Source organism: Taudactylus pleione, unplaced genomic scaffold (genome assembly GCF_031769625.1).
Source record: "Taudactylus pleione unplaced genomic scaffold, aTauple2 ptg000238l, whole genome shotgun sequence".
Taxonomy (NCBI): Eukaryota; Metazoa; Chordata; class Amphibia; order Anura; family Myobatrachidae; genus Taudactylus; species Taudactylus pleione.
Genome location: NW_028284640.1, coordinates 6,305,397 through 6,325,000, shown reverse-complemented (window position 1 = coordinate 6,325,000; position 19,604 = coordinate 6,305,397). Strand labels below are relative to the sequence as shown.

Sequence of the window (19,604 nt, the reverse complement as noted above, 5' to 3'; positions counted from 1 at the left end):
ATGAAGGGGGGCTGAGTGCATGAGTGATGGGAATCTATATAAAAATATATAATTGTTTGCAAGAAAGCGGCACTCCAAATGTCAAGTCCCACCAGAGTATTTACTTAAGCATACAGCACTATAAAGCAACAACGTCAGGGCAGCAACGGCCATTTCTCAAACTGGATCGAGCTTGAGAAAAAGTTGTAATTTGCCCTAACTATTCATTTATATAAAAGACAGAGTTAGGGGGTGCACAATGGTGAGTTATCTCTCGGGCTTGGTGTAGTCTTGCCACATCGATCACAGCCAACTTCCATCCCAGAAAGCAGGCGATATCGCCAATATCTCCTGCTTTCATCTGTGGTACATTTAGGGTATACTTAATTCTGCCCTTAAATATGCAGAAAAAGCAGTTTCAGTATATTTTAAGGGCAGAATTCATTAAGAAATCTAGCATTAATGAGTATAAATGTTATACAATAAGTTATTCATTATGATAAGTTATTCAGTTATTATATTAGCTGTATTTGCTTAGGAGTATAATATTAATATTGGCAATAAAGCCCCCACGGTTTATCAGGAATACATTACAGCTCCTCTGCACATTACAGTTCCTCTGTAAATTACATTCCCCATCGTTATGTTAGAGCCTGGATCTCCTGGACTAACCACATTCAGGCCCTCATTCAGAGCCGTACGCTCTGAGCAGAGCGCACGCTCTGAATGAGGGCCGCCCTCCATAATTATGGAGCGTCCTCCTGGACGCTCGTATAGCTGTGGGTCACCACCCACAGCCTATACGAGCGTGCAGTTTGATGGCCGCGATGGTCTTGACCATCGCGACCATCGCCACTGCGAGGCGGAGCCTGCGGTTGAGTTTTTCAACCGCAAGGCCAGGAGTGATTTTGGCTCTATCAGAGCCAAAATCACTCCCACTGACATCACTAGTGATGTCAGTGGGCCGGCTTCTGACGGTAGGCGTTCCCTTGGGAACGCCCCCGCCAGGGAGGCACGCCCCCGGCACGCCCATCAAAGGGGGCGTGCTGTCAATCAACATCGACAGCACGCCCCCTTTGATCAGACACAACGAGCGAAGGAAAGTCCTTCGCTTGTCGCGTCTGGCGCATGCGCACGACGGAGCTCCCGCCGTCGTGCGCATGCGCAGTGCACAACATCGACCCACTTGCGAGCGGACAGCCGCTTGCGAGTGGGTCTGAATCAGGCCCTCAGACTGAACCTTTACTGAATACAATATAATTTGCATTTTCTGTGTTACCATATTAACCTAGCCTATAGCACATACAGCCCTCCCCTTCCCTAAGCTGCTTCTGTACTGTTGTACTTTTGTTTAAATATTTCTAGATAAAAATACTTTAACATAAATAAAGTAACTGTATAACCTGCTGATGACAGGGTCGGATTAAGGGCCATATGGCCCTGGGGTGCAAAATATTCAAGGGCCTATATTGAGAAGTGGAGGAGCTGTAGCCAATGCCATGTGGGTGTGACCAGTGCTGGATGGGTGTGGCCACCCACCGGTTTTACTAAGAGGCATACCGCTGAGAACCTCTTAGATAAACTCAGGAAAAATCATTGCAAAATGGCTTACCCCGCTTGGACTCTCATCGGGATTTGTGATTTCTGACAATGCCACCAATATTGTGTGAGCATTACATCTGGGCGAATTTGAACACATCCCATGTTTTGCTCACACAATTAATTTGGTGGTGCAACATTTTTAAAAAAAATTACAGGGGCGTGCAGGAGATGCTCTTGGTGGCCCAAAAGATTTTGGGACATTTTTGACATTCAGCAACTGCGTGTCGAAGATTGCAGCACCAGCAAGTACTGTTGAATTTGCCCTGCCATCAGCTGAAGCAAGAGGTAGTAACTGGGTGGAATTCTGGGCCTGATTCAGACCTGGTCGCAAGCGCTGAGCGCTCGCAACCGGGTCAATGGTGGCCCAGAGCGCATGCGCACGACGAAGCCGGCTCCATCGTGCGCATGCGTGAGACCCGGATAGCGACGAGCAATGCGTCGCTCCGGGTCTCGCACCAAAAGGGGCATGCTGTCGATGTTGAGTGACAGCATGCCCCCTTTGGTGGGCGGGCCGGTGGGGTGGCTGGCCAAATGGAGGCATTCCCATGTGAACGCCTACTGTTTGGGGCCAGCCCCACTGACATTACAAGTGATGTCAGTGGAGAGATTCCGGCTCTGTTAGAGACGAAATCTCTCTGGGGCTTGCGGCAACGAGACCCTATCACAAGGGTCTCGTCACATGCCCGATGGTCACGATGGTCTTGACCATCGCGACCATCTTCCTGGCCGCTCGCTATAGCTGTGGGTGGTCACCCACAGCTATGCGAGCGGCCAGGGGGCCGTTCTAAAAAAAAAAAAGACCGGCCCTGATTCAGAGCGAGCGCTCTTTTAGAGCGACTGGCTCTGAATCAGGGCCTCTATCCTCTATATGCTTCAGCGGATGGAGGAGCAGCAACAGGCCATCCAAGGCTAAACAATGGCCTATGACATAGTAGGGAAAGGTGCGGGAATGCCCCTTACCCAAGCACAGTGGAGAATTTCCGTGTTGTGCAAGGTTCTCAAACCCTTTGAACTTGCCACATGTGAAGTTAGTTCAGACACTGCCAGCTTGAGTCAGGTCATTCCCCTAATCAGACTTTTTGCAAAAGCAGCTGGAGAAACTGAAGGAGGAGCTGAAACTGAGTGATCCCTGCGGCCCTCTGGACAGGTACTTGGGAGTGGCAGGAAGACCGGAACTATATTAGAATTAATTAGCACTGGGAACCCTAGGAATGAACACTAGAAGCCAGAGTAAAGACTAAATAGCTAGGACACAAAGGATCAGCTAGGACTGAATACTTGAACACAGGAGATCAGCATGTGAACTGAATACAGGAGATTGGCAGATAAACTGAATACTTGAACACAGGAGATCAGGGTATGAACTGAATACTTGAACATAGGAGATCAGCATATGAACTGAATACTTGAACACAGGAGATCGGCATATGAACTAAATACTTGAACACAGGAGATCGGCATATGAACTGAATACTTGAGCATAGGAGATCAGGGTATGAACTGAATACGTGAATACAGGAGATCAGCGAATGAACTGAATACTTGAACACAGTAGATCAGCAAATGAACTACACAGGAGATCAGCATATGAACTGAATACTTGAACACAGGAGATCACATGAACTGAATACTTGAACACAGGAGATCGGCATATGAACTGAATACTTAAACATAGCATGTACTGGGAAATGCTAGAGATCCAGGTGCTGACTTGCACAGAGAAACAGAGAAATGTGGATACAGGCATGTACTGGGAATTACTAGAGATCCAGCTGCAAGCTAACTAGTAATTAGCATGAAAGCTGACACCACAGGGAGGCAGAGAGCTGAGCAGCACACTAAAAGATAACAGGGATTTACAAGAAACACTGGAGTTCTGTGAGAGCTGAAGTAAAATGCTGGGAATTAGCATGGGAGCTAATACAAGTAACACTGGAGATCAGTGTGAGGGCTGAAACAAAACACTGTAGATACTTCATGGAAAACACCGGAGAGCATAACAATCACTGGAATAGCGAAGTTGAACAGCAATTCCCTGTTCCTGGAGTCAGACTAAATACCCCTGGGTAGCTGGTCATTGGATCAGCTGAGTGACCACAGGACTAACATTAGCAGAGACTAGTCAGGTGATATTGACCAACATGGCTGCACCCATGCCCGGCCCCCGGGAACCAGGACGCACACACGGAAACCCTAGCAGACACCGGGGAGAATACTCAGTCACCACCCACCTCCACTCCCAGCGACTGAACATCTAAGCCCAAGGATGCCAGCGCGGAGGTGAGTAGCGGCCGATCGAAGGCCGCATCCTGACATTGCCCACCCCCCAGTGTGTACTCTGAAAAAGTCTTCAGCGCAGCCTGGAACCTTGTCAGTGGTCGGCGTAGGAGGTTACTTCCCCAAAATGTGGAAAAGCTGATGTTCATCAAAATTAAATATAAATTCCACAAAGAAAACCTTTACCAGCAATTAAGTCCAAAAAATACAGAGGCATCTGTAATGGTGAATTCCAGCAGGGACAAATTAATAATGAGTGAAGAAGAGGATGTACACACTGCTGGGGATGATGATGATGACATTTGATCTTACCTATGTTGTAATGCCAGTTTGTTAATGGGATCTTTGCCACCAATGTCCACTGCACATTGGCAACTTGTTTTGTGGGGGTCCAAACAAACCAATAATTTCAGCCACAAGTGGCAGTCCCTGTCGCTGAAGTGATTGGTTTGTTAAACTGTGAATGTCCCGTTTCATATATACAACATAAGAGTGGGTAGGAGGGCCAAAGGACAATTCCATCTTGCACCTCTTTTCTTTGCCTTATGTGCTGTTTGGGGCATTGCTGCCTGACATCTTTAATGTTTTGGTTTATGAATGTCCAGTAATTGTAATGGCCACAGACAGCATCTCCTGCATGCCCCTTTCATTTAAAAAAAAAATAAAAAATCTGAACCACCAAGTTGATGGGGTGGGCATATATGAGCAGCAGCACAGAGCATCTTCCTGCCAGGATGTGTGCAATAAAGTGCAAATACGTTTAATACAAAAACTAGTTGTGTATATTGGTCACATACATACATATTTACATGGTACATATGAATGTGACCAATATACACAACTAGTTTTTGTATTAAACGTATTTGCACTTTATTGGACACATCCTGGCAGGATGACAAATAACCTCCAGTAGGCCCAGCAAATATCACAGATGCTGGGAGTTCTAGTTCAGCCGGAGAACTACAGGATGCTTCTCTCTGATGTAAACAACAAGTCTTGGTCCCATTATCCCTAACAACCTCCCTGAGTACAAAGTAAGTAAAGTCTGTGTTTGCAGTATATTCTAGCAGCACCTCCATAAGCAAGGCCACCTCATTTCTATTAGATGTATAAAAAATTTAAAAGCCTCCTCCAGATCAAAAATGTATTTTAGGAACTGAAGAACTTGATCCTAGATTGATCTTCCCTCATAATTAAAATAAATAAATTAAAAACTAATCAATCCTTCTGTCCTTTCCCTGTCTTCAGTCCATAAACATATTCCAACTCCGTCGGGCCTCAGACTTAGTTAAGGAAAATATTCTTGGTTTTTAAAATTCCTAGGAGTCGTATAGTTTAATCCTGTCTACCACTGCAATGCCACTCTGTACCATGTTGGAAGCTGAACTGCCACATGTTAGTGCCGCCCACTGCTGTCGCTTAGCTTAGTCAGCCAGCTAGCTGGATGCAAACTTTTGGCCCTAAACTAGATGAAAAAAATCAATATTGTCAGCTGTGAGGTGGTCAAAATTCACTAGAAATGAATGTTATTGAGGTTAATAATACTTTAGGAACAAAAACAGGCTCAAATTATGTATTTTACCAAAACAAAAAAAGCATAAAAGTTAAAATTAATAAATAAGGTGGACCAAAACTGGAAACAGATTGAAAAGTGACCTTTTTACTGTTTTAACCATGCCCATTTTGCGGAGTATGTGCAAATCTGCAGCACATATTTTAGAGGGTGTTTCCAAATATGGGGAAGTTGGTATGTACCTTGCTGACCAATTAAGTACATAACGTCTGTTATAGAGGCCTTTCCAATACCCCTTTCACAATTAGGGTCGTATTCAATTAGATGCGAAAAGTCGGAATCGGCGAAAATGTATTGTGGATGACGTCATTTCACCAGGCGGAAAGTTTTCTCCGTATTAAATTCCAAACAGTTTTCGTGTACGCAAAAACGCAATGCAACGTAATAGGCGAAAAAGATTCGCCTCTGTATAGCAGGCGGAAAAAAGCGCAGAATTGCAGTTTTGGGGTGCAGAGGTGGGGAAAGTACTCAGCACCTTTGGAACAGCCCCCCAAAGGATAACTGTGTCCAAAAATGCCCCCCAAAAAGTGAGGACCACCCTAAAAAATGACTTTATAAATGGGGGCGATAAAGTACAAAGTCGGGGTACAAACTTTTACACTAGCGAAATTGGGGGGTCTGCTAGAATGGGGAAGGTGTTTTTTTTTATTGCAGGTGCTTGCTTCAGGTGGGTTTTTCACGATTTCTTACACTTCACTTTAGCGACTATAAAACATGCTAACACCCATTTTCAAGTACCCCAAATTTGTTAGGACTACTTTTTTTCACCAAAAAAACAGCAAAATTTTATTCTTCAACACTTGTGCAAATACGCTAATTAGAAGCAATTGACAGCAGTTAAGTACCCCAAATAGCTTCAGTAGGGCTATTCGGGGACTTCTATATTGGTCCCCAATGTTAGTACATCTTTTGGGGAGTGTTAAGGTGCCCATCCACTAGACGATTAAGTTGAGCGATTGAATGATAACGATGTTTGATCGTTCATATATCGTTTGCAAAAATGTCTAAAACGACAAGCGATGTGCGTGCCCGCTGGTCGTTTAGACATCTATCATCGTGCAAACATGCTGGACATCCTGACGATATAATCAGGTTCAGCATGTTTGCAGATGATTGATGACCCTGCATTGTACGACTGCTCGTTCAGTGCAGGCTCATCACAGACTGACAAACGACTGCACAATTGCAATGTCGTAATCGTGCAGTCGTTTTCAGATCTTTAAGTGGATGGGCAGCATTAGGCTGATTTCTCCATTTTTGACATCACTTTTCGCCTGTTTAAGTTTCGCCGGGTTGCGTTTTTGTGTTTTGGAATTGAATACGGCGAATAGCAATGGCGCGCACAAAAAAATGTTCGCAGCCAAAACACGCGAACTCTGCGAAAAGTACGGCATGCAAAAAAGTAGCGTGGGTACGAAACTACTTGAATACGGGCCTTAGTATAGGTAAATGCAGTTTGGCAGCTCCAATGTGCAAATGGTGGGGACCTATTTTATTAATTAACATTTTCTTATATAGTGCCAACATGTTATGTTGCACTTTACAATTAGGAACAAAACAGTGATAACAGGAGCCTGGGTAATAATAACAGACAAAAAGGAAAGAGGGTCCTGCTTATTATCTTTTGGCATGATTCAGAGTTGGGAGCAAAGCAAAGAAATAGTGTTTTTATATCCAAAAGGTTGCACCGAGGTAGCTGGATGACTATGCTAAGAGATACGAGTGGGCGGCACAAACACGTGGTCCATCTAGGAGTGACACTGCAGTGGCAGACAGGATGGCGGTTTGAAAAACTAGGCCCCAAACAGTACATAATTCAAAGAAAAAAAAGAGGTGCAAGATGGAATTGTCCTTGGGCCCTCCCACCCACCCTTATGTTGTATAAACAGGACATGCACACTTTAACAAACCAATCATTTCAGCGCCAGGGTCTGCCACACGACTGTGGCTGAAATGATTGGTTCGTTTGGGCCCCCACAAAACAAGCTGGCAATTAATCTGTCCCTGCACAAACTGGCTCTACGGAGGCAAGATGTCGTCCTCATCCTCCTCATCCACCAATTCCTCACCCTCTTCAGTGTTGTGTACATCCTCATCCTCACAGAGTATTAATTCGTCCCTGCTGGAATCCACAACCACAGGTCCCTCTGTACGTTCTGGAGGCTGGTCTTCCTGGAAGAGTTGATAATTCATTTTATGAACATCATCTTCTCCACATTTTGTGGAAGCAACCTCCTACGCCTTTCGCTGACAAGGTTCCCGGCTGCACTAAACACTCTTTCGGAGTACACACTGGAGGGGGGCAACTCAGATAAAATAGAGCCAGTTTGTACAGGGACCTCCAAATTGCTTCTTTTTCCTGCCAGTACAGGTACGGACTGTCTGACATGCCTACTTGGATGCTGTCACCGATGTAATCCTTTAACAGACAGACGCACGCTTGTCGCTGCTGCTTTAAGGATGCAGGTGCGGCTACAGCCCACACATTTCACAAAGACAGAAAAAAAAAGAATTTTTTTATTGTTTGTGGAGCGCACTTTGAGGGTTACACCACCCTTTAACAGACAGACGCACGCTTGTCGCTGCTGCTTTGAGGACAGTATCATATGCAGTGACAGTAGACTTGTCAGAAATTGTTGGCACGTCCTTCAGTCCGGACCAGATGTCCAAACCGGCCCTTGACTTATGACACAGGCGCACGCTTGGCACAACTTTGTTGATGCATGTGCGGCTACTGCGCACACAATTCACAAACACAGAAAATATTTTTTTGTTTGGTTTGGACTGGAGTGTACTTTGGGGGTTACAGCACCCTTTAACGGTCAAGCCAGCCGGCCTTTTACTTATGACACAGGCACACGCTTGGCACTACTTTGTTGATGCACGTGCGGCTACTGCGCACACAATTCACAAACACAGAAAAAATATTATATTTTTTTAGCACTTAGGGGGAGCACCCCTGACGGACAGAGCACCCCCTGGACACCACTACAGCACCCCTTTAGGACTGGGACACTGCACAGGACTTTGGAGTGGACACAGCCCCTATGGACAACTGACTGCACAACACAGTCCAGCCAGCCCCTATGGACTTTGAAGTAGTGGACACAGCCCCTATTAACAACAGCAGCACAGCACAACACAGCCAGCCCCTATGGACTTTGAAGTAGTGGACACAGCAGCACAGCACAACACTACTCTGCACTACACTACACTACACAGCCCAGCCAGCCCTAACTCCCACCCTCCCTCTTCACTGTCCACAGCCGAGTGAGAAAATGGCGCCGACGCGGGTACCTTATATAGGATCCAAAACCCGCGAGACTCGGAAGGCGGGATGATGACGTTTTGCCTCGATTTCTGAATCCGAGTCAGGCGGGAAAAGTCGAGCCTGACTCGGATCTGCCTCAGAAATCCGAACCCGCTCACCCCTAAAATATAGTTATATTTTTTGCATGCAGGGCAAATACTGTATGTAGCCCACAAATGCTGGACAGCTTTAATGTTAAGGGCCTGATTCTGAGTCACACGCACGGCCAATGTCGGACGTAGTGCATCGATGTTTTCTGTGCGCATGTCCAGACAGCAGGCACACAGCGTCACAGTTGTGATTGAGACGCAGTCCCAGAAATGTGTTAGGAATGTAGTGAGTGTTTCTGGGAGCGGTGACAGTGGCTTATCGCAAGTACAACGATGCCCAGTCTTATGGGCGTGTTATGGGAGTGTCGCGGTGTGTCGGTGACAGTGCTCACGTACACAGATGCTCAACTGCTCACATAAAAGGCCATACTCGGATGAAGAGACTGCATCTGCCACAGTGCTGGTGCACGTTTAGATGGTGCAACCGATGGTACGTCTAAAGATGCACCAAGAGGTATTTGAGCATCTTAGGACTCTGACCGTGGGCGTTTCAGTCCTTACACACTTGGATGCGCAGATGTACACCAGGGAAGGGCCTTGTAGCGGTATTTGAAAAAAGTGGCAGCAGGCAGCCGCCAATAGGCACAGGCACAGCCACAAAAGCGTCTGCTTCCCACTCAGAATCCGTCCCTAAGTTGTTAAACGATCTTCAAAGCCTGAGAATACTAAGCAAATGCCAAATTTACACCAGAACATCATGCAAGGGGTGACACCGTCACCAATAGGAGCTAACAAACAAACAAAAAAAAGTTGCAAAAACAGTTATATTACCAATTAGAAAACAATTGTATATTATTTTATTTATCGCTATTCAATAAGTAGCTCCTTGATATAGTACACGTCTCGTTTTATATATAATGTATGCATGGCTAAATTATTTTGGGTAAATCTTGTCCTATATCCAAATCCTCTTTGAATGAGATTTCCAATCAAGCAAAGCTTGCTACTGCGTTTCTGTAATTGGTCGACTGACTGCCCATAGTAAGGAAGCTTTTCCGCCCTTATTATTATGCACTTCCGCCCTTACTTGCCAGGCTTCCGCCAGCCTCAACGTCATGTCACACTAGGGGAGGAGGCACCGCGCTCAAATACTCTCTGCAGATCTCCCAGCGTCCTTTTCGCCTTGCCGAGATCTGGGCCGCTCTCGCGGGATCTCGCCCTCTTCCTAGGCCGTCACTGAGAGAGGACGGTGAGTGCGGCGGATCCTCTGTAGTTAATGTGTACTTTATCCCCGTCTCCCTACCGTTTGTTGCGCGAAATGGTGGCGTATGACGGAGGCAACGGGTCCCCTCTTCCCAGGGCTTTGATGGTTTCCCCGCCGGGGGCCGTGTCTGGCGGGGATGACATCGGATTTTGGTTAAGCTGCATCCAGCGGCCGGGGAGCGATGGTGGCCGTGTGGGGTCAGAATGCGTGCAGATGCGGGCGGCGAGAGACCACGTGGGGTCCAGCTCTTTTCCTAGTATGTGTACAGGTGTAATATGTCCCTGTAATGTGTAAGGGTGCAGCCGGGTCCTGGTACCTGTGCTATACTTGTGCCCTGTCTATCCTATGTAACGTGCATAGAACATGGGTAAATACATATATCTGCTTAAGCTGGGGTAGGTGGTTGTACAAATACAGGCGTAAGACTAGGTGCTTCCTTTATATAGGGCTTTGTTTAGGGTAATTGGCACTTTATTGGTGTGTCACCCATTGTGGATACCCTGTGTACCTGGGGTTCCTTGGTAAACTTACTGCTGTTCTGACCTTTTTCCCAACGTGGATACCCTGTGAGGTCACACTCGCAGGCTCTGTCCATGTGGCCTATGGGAGCGTAGCATCTTCTGGCGCAGTGACGTACAGTCCCCTTCCACGACGTTGGAGAGCATGCATGTCCCTGGCCCTGTGGCTGGTGCGGACAGCGTCCTGTATATTCCTACACCTTCCCAGAGCTCTTGGGCTATGACTGGGGAGACAAACCATGCAGGATACATGCCATTTATCAGGCTGTAAGGTAACTCTAGGTGCTCATTATGTAGAGAACATAAGCCAGTGTTGACCAGGTAGGGTTTGAGGCGTATATGGCTTTGTTCATTGGTTTGGGCCCAGTTGTGTGGATGAAATGCAGAGTGTTTACACTTACGGTATAACAGACTTGGGGAAGTTGGACTAAGTTCAGTAATTCGCTAATTGTTCCTTTCTTGCTGCAGGAAGGCCATGTTCAGTTCAAGCGCCAAAATCGTGAAGCCGAATGGCGAAAAGCCGGACGAGTTTGAGTCTGGCATTTCCCAGGTGAGTCGGTTTTTATTACAATGTTAAAATTCGTAACCTGCTGGCTATCTGCAAATTACTTTGTCGCCTATTGTCCCAAAGCTGCTATCATGGTTGACTCAGCGCTGACCATGCTGCTCTTGTGGTACATGGATGCTTATGTTGACTGCTTTAATGGATTCAGGATGAGATGAACTAGCTCTTGGGGAGAGAAAGTACCAACCAATCAGCTCCGAACTGTTATTTTACAGGCTGTTTGAAAAATAACAGGAGCTGATTGGTTGGTACTCTCTTTATAAAGCTTAGTACATCTACCCCTAAGAGACATACAGAAATGAAGACACTAAAGTTGTCTGATCTATTACGTACTATGTATGTGTGGTTCCTATCTTGTGAACCAACGTGGATACCCTGTGAGGTCACACTCGCAGGCTCTGTCCATGTGGCCTATGGGAGCGTTGTCTTCTGGCGCAGTGACGTACAGTCCCCTTCCACGACGTTGGAGAGCATGCATGTCCCTGGCCCTGTGGCTGGTGTGGACAGCGTCCTGTATATTCCTACACCTTCCCAGAGCTCTCGGGCTATGACTGGGGAGACAAACCATGCAGGATACAGCTTATTATGCTTTTACGTATTGTCTATCTCAATTTGGTAATTTCAGGTTGACAATATATATTTGAATTACTCTATTTAAAATGCTTTGATGTGTAATATGTGCAGCGATTTTTACGCCTACTGCACCTAAGTTTTAAAGCAGATACTTTTTAGTTTGTTTACAAAACTCCCAATAATTCTGTGTTACCATTACAGTAAAATGTAAAATTTGCAATGCAGCAAATACTCATTGCTACTGCCGAGTGGTTTAATGGCCAACCAGTATAGAACTGATCCCCAGCTGTGACATAAGTAATTCAGAATGGGCTTTACTCAGTTTATGAAATGGTTACATTTTTGTGTTTTCCCATATAGGCTCTGCTGGAGCTGGAGATGAACTCTGACCTTAAAGCTCAATTAAGGGAACTAAATATTACTGCAGCAAAGGTACAGTATAAACACACAGGCTGGCATGATGGGGTATACACTTTCTAAACAAAGGCTTGGAATTCACAATTAATGGGGTATTGCCTTTACTAAAGAATGCTCTACTTATGTAATAATAGTTTGATCTATGGTAAGTGTATTCAGGTAGTGCGCTGTGCCCTAGACAAGGAATCTGTACCTACAAGCTATATGTTCATCTTTGCATTACTTCATAATTGGTTGTCAATGATTTTTTTGCGGTCTACTTTACTATTCTATTAATGCAAATAATGGTAATGTTTCAAGGCTACAACCAGGTTACACAGTAAGAGTGTAAGGAAATTAGTCTGTCAAACACTAAGTTTACGAAGTTTAAAAATCTGCTTCAATTAAGAGGAAATAGTTTTGCTGATTGTCCTGGTAATAGTGAACTATTGTGTTGAGGCTGTTTCTTTAATGATGCCGTTTACCCAACGTGGATACCCTGTGAGGTCACACTCGCAGGCCCTGTCCATGTGGCCTATGGGAGCGTAGCGTCTTTGGCGCAGTGACGTACAGTCCCCTTCCACGACGTTGGAGAGCATGCACGTCCCCGGCCTCATGGCTGGTGCGGACGGCGTCCTGTATATTCCTACACCTTCCCAGAGCCCTCGGGTTATGATTGGGGAGACAAACCATGCAGGGCACATACTCACTAAATGTCTGTGTAATACATCTAAAAGTAGAATTATGGTCAAACTGTCTTCACTTGGAAACTGTTTTACGGTTACTGTGGCAAAGCTTTGAGTTGGCTGTGCACCGATATCTGCGCATCTCTACCGGTTGCTGCTTGGTAGAATGCTGTGACATTGTAGGAGCCACCAATATATCTCTGTCACTATGTCTAGAAACCTGTCCCTCTGGGAGACTTCTAGTAATGTGGTGGATTTTATAGAAAGGGGATGCCACACATAGGGCACGATTCAATTCAGCGCGATGTAAATAGCGCCGGGAGATAGCTCCCGGAGCTATTCAATTCATCGCGCTGTTAGGTCGGGGAAGGCTCGTTATCGCGCCTTAAACAGGGTGTTTAGGTGCGATAACTGGCATTCCCCGACCTAACTTCCCAGCGCGAGGCTGTTTTCCCGGCGCTAAGGGCAGAAAACAGCCTCGCGCCGGGACTTTTGTCGGATTTCTTCTCTCATCCCCGGAGGGATGAGAGCAGAAATCATTAGTCGGACTTGTCAGCGCTGTGTATTGAATAGCTCTGGGAGCTCACTTCCGGAGCTATTTACATTGCGCTGAATAGAATCGAGCCCATAGAATAGTTACTGTTAGCTGTAAGAGTTTCTGGTGTTTTGGGGCAAGGCCGTGGTGTAGCTGTTATTCTACTGTCTATTCCTCACAGGAAATTGAAGTCGGGGGTGGTAGGAAAGCAATAATCATCTTCGTTCCAGTTCCTCAGCTGAAGTCCTTCCAGAAGATCCAAGTTAGACTTGTGCGTGAGCTTGAGAAGAAGTTCAGCGGTAAACACGTGGTCTTCATTGCTCAGGTAAATGGGCTGAGATTATGTTTGTAGTCCAATATCTCGCTGTATTTTGTTGCGCTTCCACATTACGCAGTGCTTTCCAGGGTACATAGCATCCTTCACAGCCTCATTAGCGCTAGTCTAGATTCCCAATCACACACTAGTTCTTCAGAAGCCAGTTCAGTATGGCTTTCCAACCCACCTGAGAGGAATAGGTGCGAGCTCGGGGAGAACATACAATAACCAGAATAGAACTCGTAACCCCAGCACTGTGAGGCTGCTTTCTAATCCATTACACAGATACTTAATGGCCTATAGCAGTAGTTATGATACTGTCCACAAGTCACCCTAACACTACAGGTTTTAAGGATATCCATGTTTCTATCTGCACAAGCATGCTTAAAACCTGGGCTGTTGGGGTGCCTTGAGGGCTAAGTTTGGGAACCACTGGCCTATAACTCATCAGATGCTAATAATCTAAAGGTGCGTATCCACTACGCGACCCAGGGAAGACTGTATGATTATGACATCATAATCGTACAGTCGTTCTCCATCCCCTGCAGTGCCTACACTGAATGATTAGCTGTTCAGTGTAGGCAGCCTCCGTCATCCCTGAACATGGTTAATCTGTCATTATCGGCAGACCAGCATGTTTGGGTAATGATTGATGTCGTAAACAACCAGCGGGAGCGCGCATCGCTGGTCATTTTGTGCCCGATTAACGAGCAATTGAACGATAACAATGAAGTTATCGTTCAATCGCTGTATAGTAGCATAGCCCTGTGAAAGCTTATTAACCACATTTTTCTTTTACTGTAGTTAAATGTGCTTTTATTCGCATACTCTTTATTTATTTTTTCCTAGTTAGACTAGAGCAACTTTATTTTTAATATTAAAATGGTTTCCCATTAGAAACCCTCAGTCTAGATTAGGGGTGGGCAATAAGCTGCCCTCCAGCTGTTGTAGAACTACATCCCAGCATGCCCTGCCACAGCTTTGCTAATTGGCTTGTATATGCTAAAGCCATTGCAAGGCATGCTGTGATTTGCAGTTCAGCAGCTGGAGGGTCGCTTATTGATGATTCCTGGTGTAGATGCTCGTTTTGCTGAAGATAATCTTGATTTATGGTTTATTGGAACTGCACTTCATCTGTTAGTGGCTGATATTAAAAAGCCAGTGCAACTAGAAATGGAAGCTGTCAGTTCAGGGGCAAAGTGACTGTTTAAGTTATGAATATCAGTGGCTCTTATGTGGGATCTAATAGGAAAACTTAGAGGCTGGTACTCACTAGACGTCGTACCGACCTAGTCAGCGACTGGACTCTGGGTCCAGCGTACACACTTGCCAATTCAGAAATGTTAATTTATCTTGACCAACGTGGATACCCTGAGAGGTCACACTCGCAGGCTCTGTCCATGTGGCGTATGGGAGCGTAGTGTCTGCTGGCACTATGACGTACAGTCCCCTTCCACGACGTTGGAGAGCATGCACGTCCCCGGTCCTCTGGCTGGTGTGGACAGCGTCCTGTATATTCCTACACCTTCCCAGAGCTCTCGGGCTATGACTGGGGAGACAAACCATGCAGGATACATACATGTACAATAAACTAGTGTGCAAATCTGTTTCATTTCTGCAACTTGATTGTGACATTTTTGAACATGTCCCCAGCTTCAGCGATATTCTGTTGGTCTTTAGCCTAATGTGAATTGCTGGCAAAACTACTATACTGCACTCTCCTTGATGGTCTGGATCTGTGTGGCTATGCAGCTCTCCTGTCTCTAAGGGGTATATTTACTAAAGTGCAGGTTTTTAGAAGTGGAGGTATTGCCCATAACAACCAATCAGATTCTAGCTATTATCTGGAAGGTGCTATATAAATGTTAAGTAGAATGTAATTGCTATGGGCAACATCTCCACTTCTAAAAACCCGAACTTTAGTAAATATGCCCCTAATACTCTATTGAGCGCCGTGTGTGATTAAATGTTGAAACCGTAGAGTGGTTTTACCGCTAGGCTGCTTTAGCAGGGTGTCGGTCCCCTTGTGGCCACGCACCCTCTCGGCAGCACGAGCCAGTGTGCCCTTCACGGTCTGCCACTCTGCCCAGTGCTGGACCTAGAATTAACACTAGTACAGTAATGTGGTCTCGTAAAACACATTAAAATGTATATGTATAATTAGTAGAAATGAGTGGTTGGGTTTTGGTTTCTAATTCAGAGAGGAAGAACTTAGTCTTTCATGGCATCTCTGCCAGGATGTCCATGAAAGATGACTGTCTCGTTCTGAGATCTGAACTTAGCTGGATGATCAGAGCCAAAACCAAACTGCTTATCTCTAATAGATGGGGGTGCTAATGGTATTGGGGGTCACTTTCTCTGCATACCTTTCAATCAGCTCTGGATTGCAAGCTGGGTAGCATTAGTGAAGAAATAACTGAGGGAACAGGAGGTCATTAAGTGTTTGTGAATACCATCCAGTCATTAGTGGCTAATCTTGACTTGTGAACGTAACAATTATGAAAGTCTTGTTTTTCTTCTAGAGAAGGATTCTGCCCAAACCAACAAGAAAAAGCCGCACAAAAAACAAGCAGAAGCGGCCCAGAAGGTAAAGGTCAATATTTCATTGATCCTTTATTAGAAATTGTTAGGCTGTATTTGCTACAGTAGATAGTATAAATTATAACTAGAGTGAAGCATTTAATATAAAGGCCAAGCACTTGTCCCCAATGTGGATACCCTGAGAGGTCACACTCGCAGGCTCTGTCCATGTGGCGTATGGGAGCGTTGTCTTCTGGCGCAGTGACGTACAGTCCCCTTCCACGACGTTGGAGAGCATGCATGTCCCCGGCCTCATGGCTGGTGTGGACGGCGTCCTGTATATTCCTACACCTTCCCAGAGCCCTCGGGCTATGACTGGGGAGACAAACCATGCAGGGCATATATTTTGTTTAGTTGTACTCAGCCTTAATTTTAAGTCCACTATACATGTATCCCAAACATAACCTGCATTGAAGATTTATAACGTAATCTTAACTGCTACGCTCTAATTACTTGTGTGTGTTATTTTTGTACAAGTCCTCACCCACCATAGTTGTTGGATCTGCACTTATTATACAAGCTGAGTTACCTGTGGTGCTAATGGGATGTGTTTAATTCTAGCCGTACCTTGACTGCGGTACATGACGCCATCCTTGAAGACTTAGTTTTCCCGAGTGAAATTGTGGGTAAAAGAATCCGTGTGAAGTTGGACGGCAGTCGGCTTATCAAAGTCCATTTGGACAAGGCACAACAGAACAATGTTGAACACAAGGTAGTAAGTTGCGTATCCATGTACTTCCTAAATTATACTGCAAATTGTTAACCATTTGGCTACATGCGCTCTCAGATTGCCTAGATCATTTGAGAACCAATACAATTAGGTTAGACACTGTGCTTCATTATATTGCATACTGTACTTGGCCATTCACAAGTTACCCATGAATGCAACTGCACTTCAGTGAGACTTTGCCTAAAATCAAGACTACAAAGATAACCAACGTGGATACCCTGTGAGGTCACTCTCGCAGGCTCTGTCCGTGTGGCGTATGGGAGCGTCGCGTCTTTTCGTGCAGTGACGTACAGTCCCCTTCCACAACGTTGGAGAACATGTACGTCCCCGGCCCTGTGGCTGGTGCGGACTACTTCCTGTATATTCCTACACCTTCCCAGAGCTCTTGGGCTATGACTGGGGAGACAAACCATGCAGGACACAAATGTTTTGCAATGAAATATTTACGATTGACTTCGTGTTCTGTCCTTGGATGTTGAAAGTTTTTTTCTCTTCCTTCTGTCCAGGTTGAAACATTTTCGGGTGTCTACAAGAAACTCACAGGCAAAGATGTGGTTTTTGAATTCCCTGAGTTCCAGCTGTAAAGTGCAAAATGATCGAATAAAAAGTACTTGTTATTTTTGTGTCTGTCTCTTATCGGTGTAACAGAACTGAGCACCAGGTACATTAACATGCTCATCATGTAATCCCTTTAGTAACCTGTAGGTAGTGGGAGCAGCTATTGTGGTGGTTGGAACGGATTAGAGAACATTTCAGCATAACATTTCATTAGCTTAAGTTTCCCCAACTCCAGTCATCTTGGGGTTCTAAACAGTTTTTCCTGTCTCTTCAAAGAATCAATCAAGTGCAATTAGTACCAACTGTGGCTTTTAATTTGTGCCAATCAGTAATAAATAAGCCTGTGGCCCAGCTAGGAAATGTAGAAAACATGCATTGTTTGGGTTCCTTGAAGACTGGAGTTGGGAAATGCTACATTAGGGACATCACAGAGGTGTGATACCTAAGTAGTAGCTGTTTAAAAGGTGACAATCTGTTTAGTACAGAGGTTCCCAAACTCCCGTCTTCAAGGCACCCTAACAGTCTTAGGTGTCTATGTACTAAGCAGTGATAAGTGACAGAGTGAAAAGTGATAAGTCTGGCTGGCGCTTATCGCAATCAGCTTCCAACTGTCATGTCACAGTCTGTGTTTGAAAAATGACAGTTGGGAGCCGATTGTCTGGCACCTTATCACAGACTTATCACTTTTCACTCTGTCAGTTATCACTGCTTAGTACATAGACCCCTTAGATTTTAAGGATAACCATGATTGGGCACAGGTGACTTAAATAGTACCTCAGTGTTTTGATTTAACCATCTGTGCTTAACCATGAATATACTTAAAACCTGGACATTAGGGTGTATTGAGGACAGAGTTGGGGAACATCCTGATTTAGTAGATGAGTACAATTTAAAGGTTTAGGCTTGTCACAAAATTATAAAATAAAGTTTTTTGCAAAGCTTTTAAATTGCTAATCCTTAGAAAAGGTGGATGACTTCAGTATCTACAGGAAATATTTGGCTGTAGCTAAACTTTCACATACAGCTGTGTAGATGGAGGCTTTTACTGTATAGTACAGAGGTTCCCAAATGTGGTGCTCAAGGCTCCCCAACAGTTCTGGTTTTAGAGAGATCCATGGTTGAGCACAGGTGACTTAATTCGTGTCTCATTCAATTTGATTTAACCACTTGTGCTCAGCCATGGCTAGCTCTAATACCTGAACTATTGGGGAGCCTTGAGCACCGCATTTGGGAGCCTCTACAAGCAAGAGTTTTGGTATTTACCTAAATTACTTTCATACAGTTACTATAACTTTTAATGGCATTGTGGAATAATTAGGAAGCTCTGTAAGAATCATTCTCTAGAAATTGTTCACTTACCTAACGTGGATACCCTGTGAGGTCACACTCGTAGGCTCTGTCCTTGTGGACTATGGGAGCGTAGCAGCTTCTGGTGCAGTGACGTACAGTCCCCTTCCACGACGTTGGAGAGCATGCACGTCCCCGGCCCTGTGGCTGGTGTGGATGGCGTCCTGTATATTCCTACACCTTCCCAGAGCTCTCGGGCTATGACTGGGGAGACAAACCATGCAGGATACATGCTATTGCTTGTGGTTCTGATAGGAGAGTTGTTTAGTTAGTGCTTTGTGAGTAATGGAGAATACACGGTCAGATTTGTCAGATGAACGATTGAATGATTTTTGACTGCATTAAAATGAATGGAATCGTCCAAGTCTGACTGCAAACACATCAGATGTCAGATATTGTTATCTGACAAACTGGGACGCGCATCGTCCATCGTTCAGGTATGTCAGATTTTCCTTCAGATATGAACGACTGAATGATTTTTAGATCGTTATCGTTCAGATCTGAAGGAAAAATCTGACCGTGTGTATGCACCATTAAACTGATACAGATCTTGTTACTGTATCACTTTTTAAAAGAGAAGCCAAAAATGTGTTTTTCTATTTCATGGTCCATAGGGTATCCACAGGATACCTTGGGGTATAGGGGTGACGTCAGTCGCCGGGCACCATAGAGTTAAGCTTTTCAGCCTCCCAGGATGCACTAGGGTCCCCCTCCTATACCCTGCCCCCGAGCCAAGGCACCTGTT

The 19,604-nt window shown here is 45.2% G+C and overlaps 1 protein-coding gene and 7 non-coding genes across 9 annotated transcripts; all 8 read left to right on the top strand.

Moving 5' to 3' along the window:
- The first annotated feature begins 9,933 nt into the window (after positions 1 to 9,933).
- RPS7 (ribosomal protein S7) lies at positions 9,934 to 17,571 on the top strand. Of its 2 annotated transcripts, none has more exons than XM_088479506.1 (7): positions 9,934 to 10,040; positions 11,042 to 11,123; positions 12,072 to 12,143; positions 13,510 to 13,653; positions 16,167 to 16,231; positions 16,786 to 16,936; positions 17,461 to 17,571. In XM_088479506.1, exons 2-7 carry the CDS (start codon positions 11,049 to 11,051, stop codon positions 17,536 to 17,538), a joined length of 585 nt encoding a protein of 194 aa, XP_088335632.1. In that variant the 5' UTR covers positions 9,934 to 10,040; positions 11,042 to 11,048; the 3' UTR covers positions 17,539 to 17,571. The 2 variants fall into 2 exon arrangements, with proteins under 2 accessions (XP_088335632.1, XP_088335631.1); XM_088479505.1 differs by having other exon boundaries at positions 16,786 to 16,939.
- Positions 10,606 to 10,827, top strand: LOC148516830 (small nucleolar RNA SNORA73 family). Its single transcript, XR_015879365.1, has one exon. It is a non-coding gene; the product is annotated as a small nucleolar RNA SNORA73 family (small nucleolar RNA).
- On the top strand, positions 11,500 to 11,719 carry LOC148516829 (small nucleolar RNA SNORA73 family). The gene has a single exon (XR_015879363.1). It is a non-coding gene; the product is annotated as a small nucleolar RNA SNORA73 family (small nucleolar RNA).
- Positions 12,593 to 12,813, top strand: LOC148516828 (small nucleolar RNA SNORA73 family). The gene has a single exon (XR_015879367.1). It is a non-coding gene; the product is annotated as a small nucleolar RNA SNORA73 family (small nucleolar RNA).
- Positions 15,002 to 15,223, top strand: LOC148516827 (small nucleolar RNA SNORA73 family). The gene has a single exon (XR_015879366.1). It is a non-coding gene; the product is annotated as a small nucleolar RNA SNORA73 family (small nucleolar RNA).
- On the top strand, positions 16,350 to 16,569 carry LOC148516826 (small nucleolar RNA SNORA73 family). Its single transcript, XR_015879362.1, has one exon. It is a non-coding gene; the product is annotated as a small nucleolar RNA SNORA73 family (small nucleolar RNA).
- On the top strand, positions 17,159 to 17,380 carry LOC148516825 (small nucleolar RNA SNORA73 family). The gene has a single exon (XR_015879364.1). It is a non-coding gene; the product is annotated as a small nucleolar RNA SNORA73 family (small nucleolar RNA).
- Positions 17,572 to 18,871: 1,300 nt separating the features above from the next.
- Positions 18,872 to 19,093, top strand: LOC148516823 (small nucleolar RNA SNORA73 family). Its single transcript, XR_015879368.1, has one exon. It is a non-coding gene; the product is annotated as a small nucleolar RNA SNORA73 family (small nucleolar RNA).
- Positions 19,094 to 19,604: the final 511 nt, after the last annotated feature.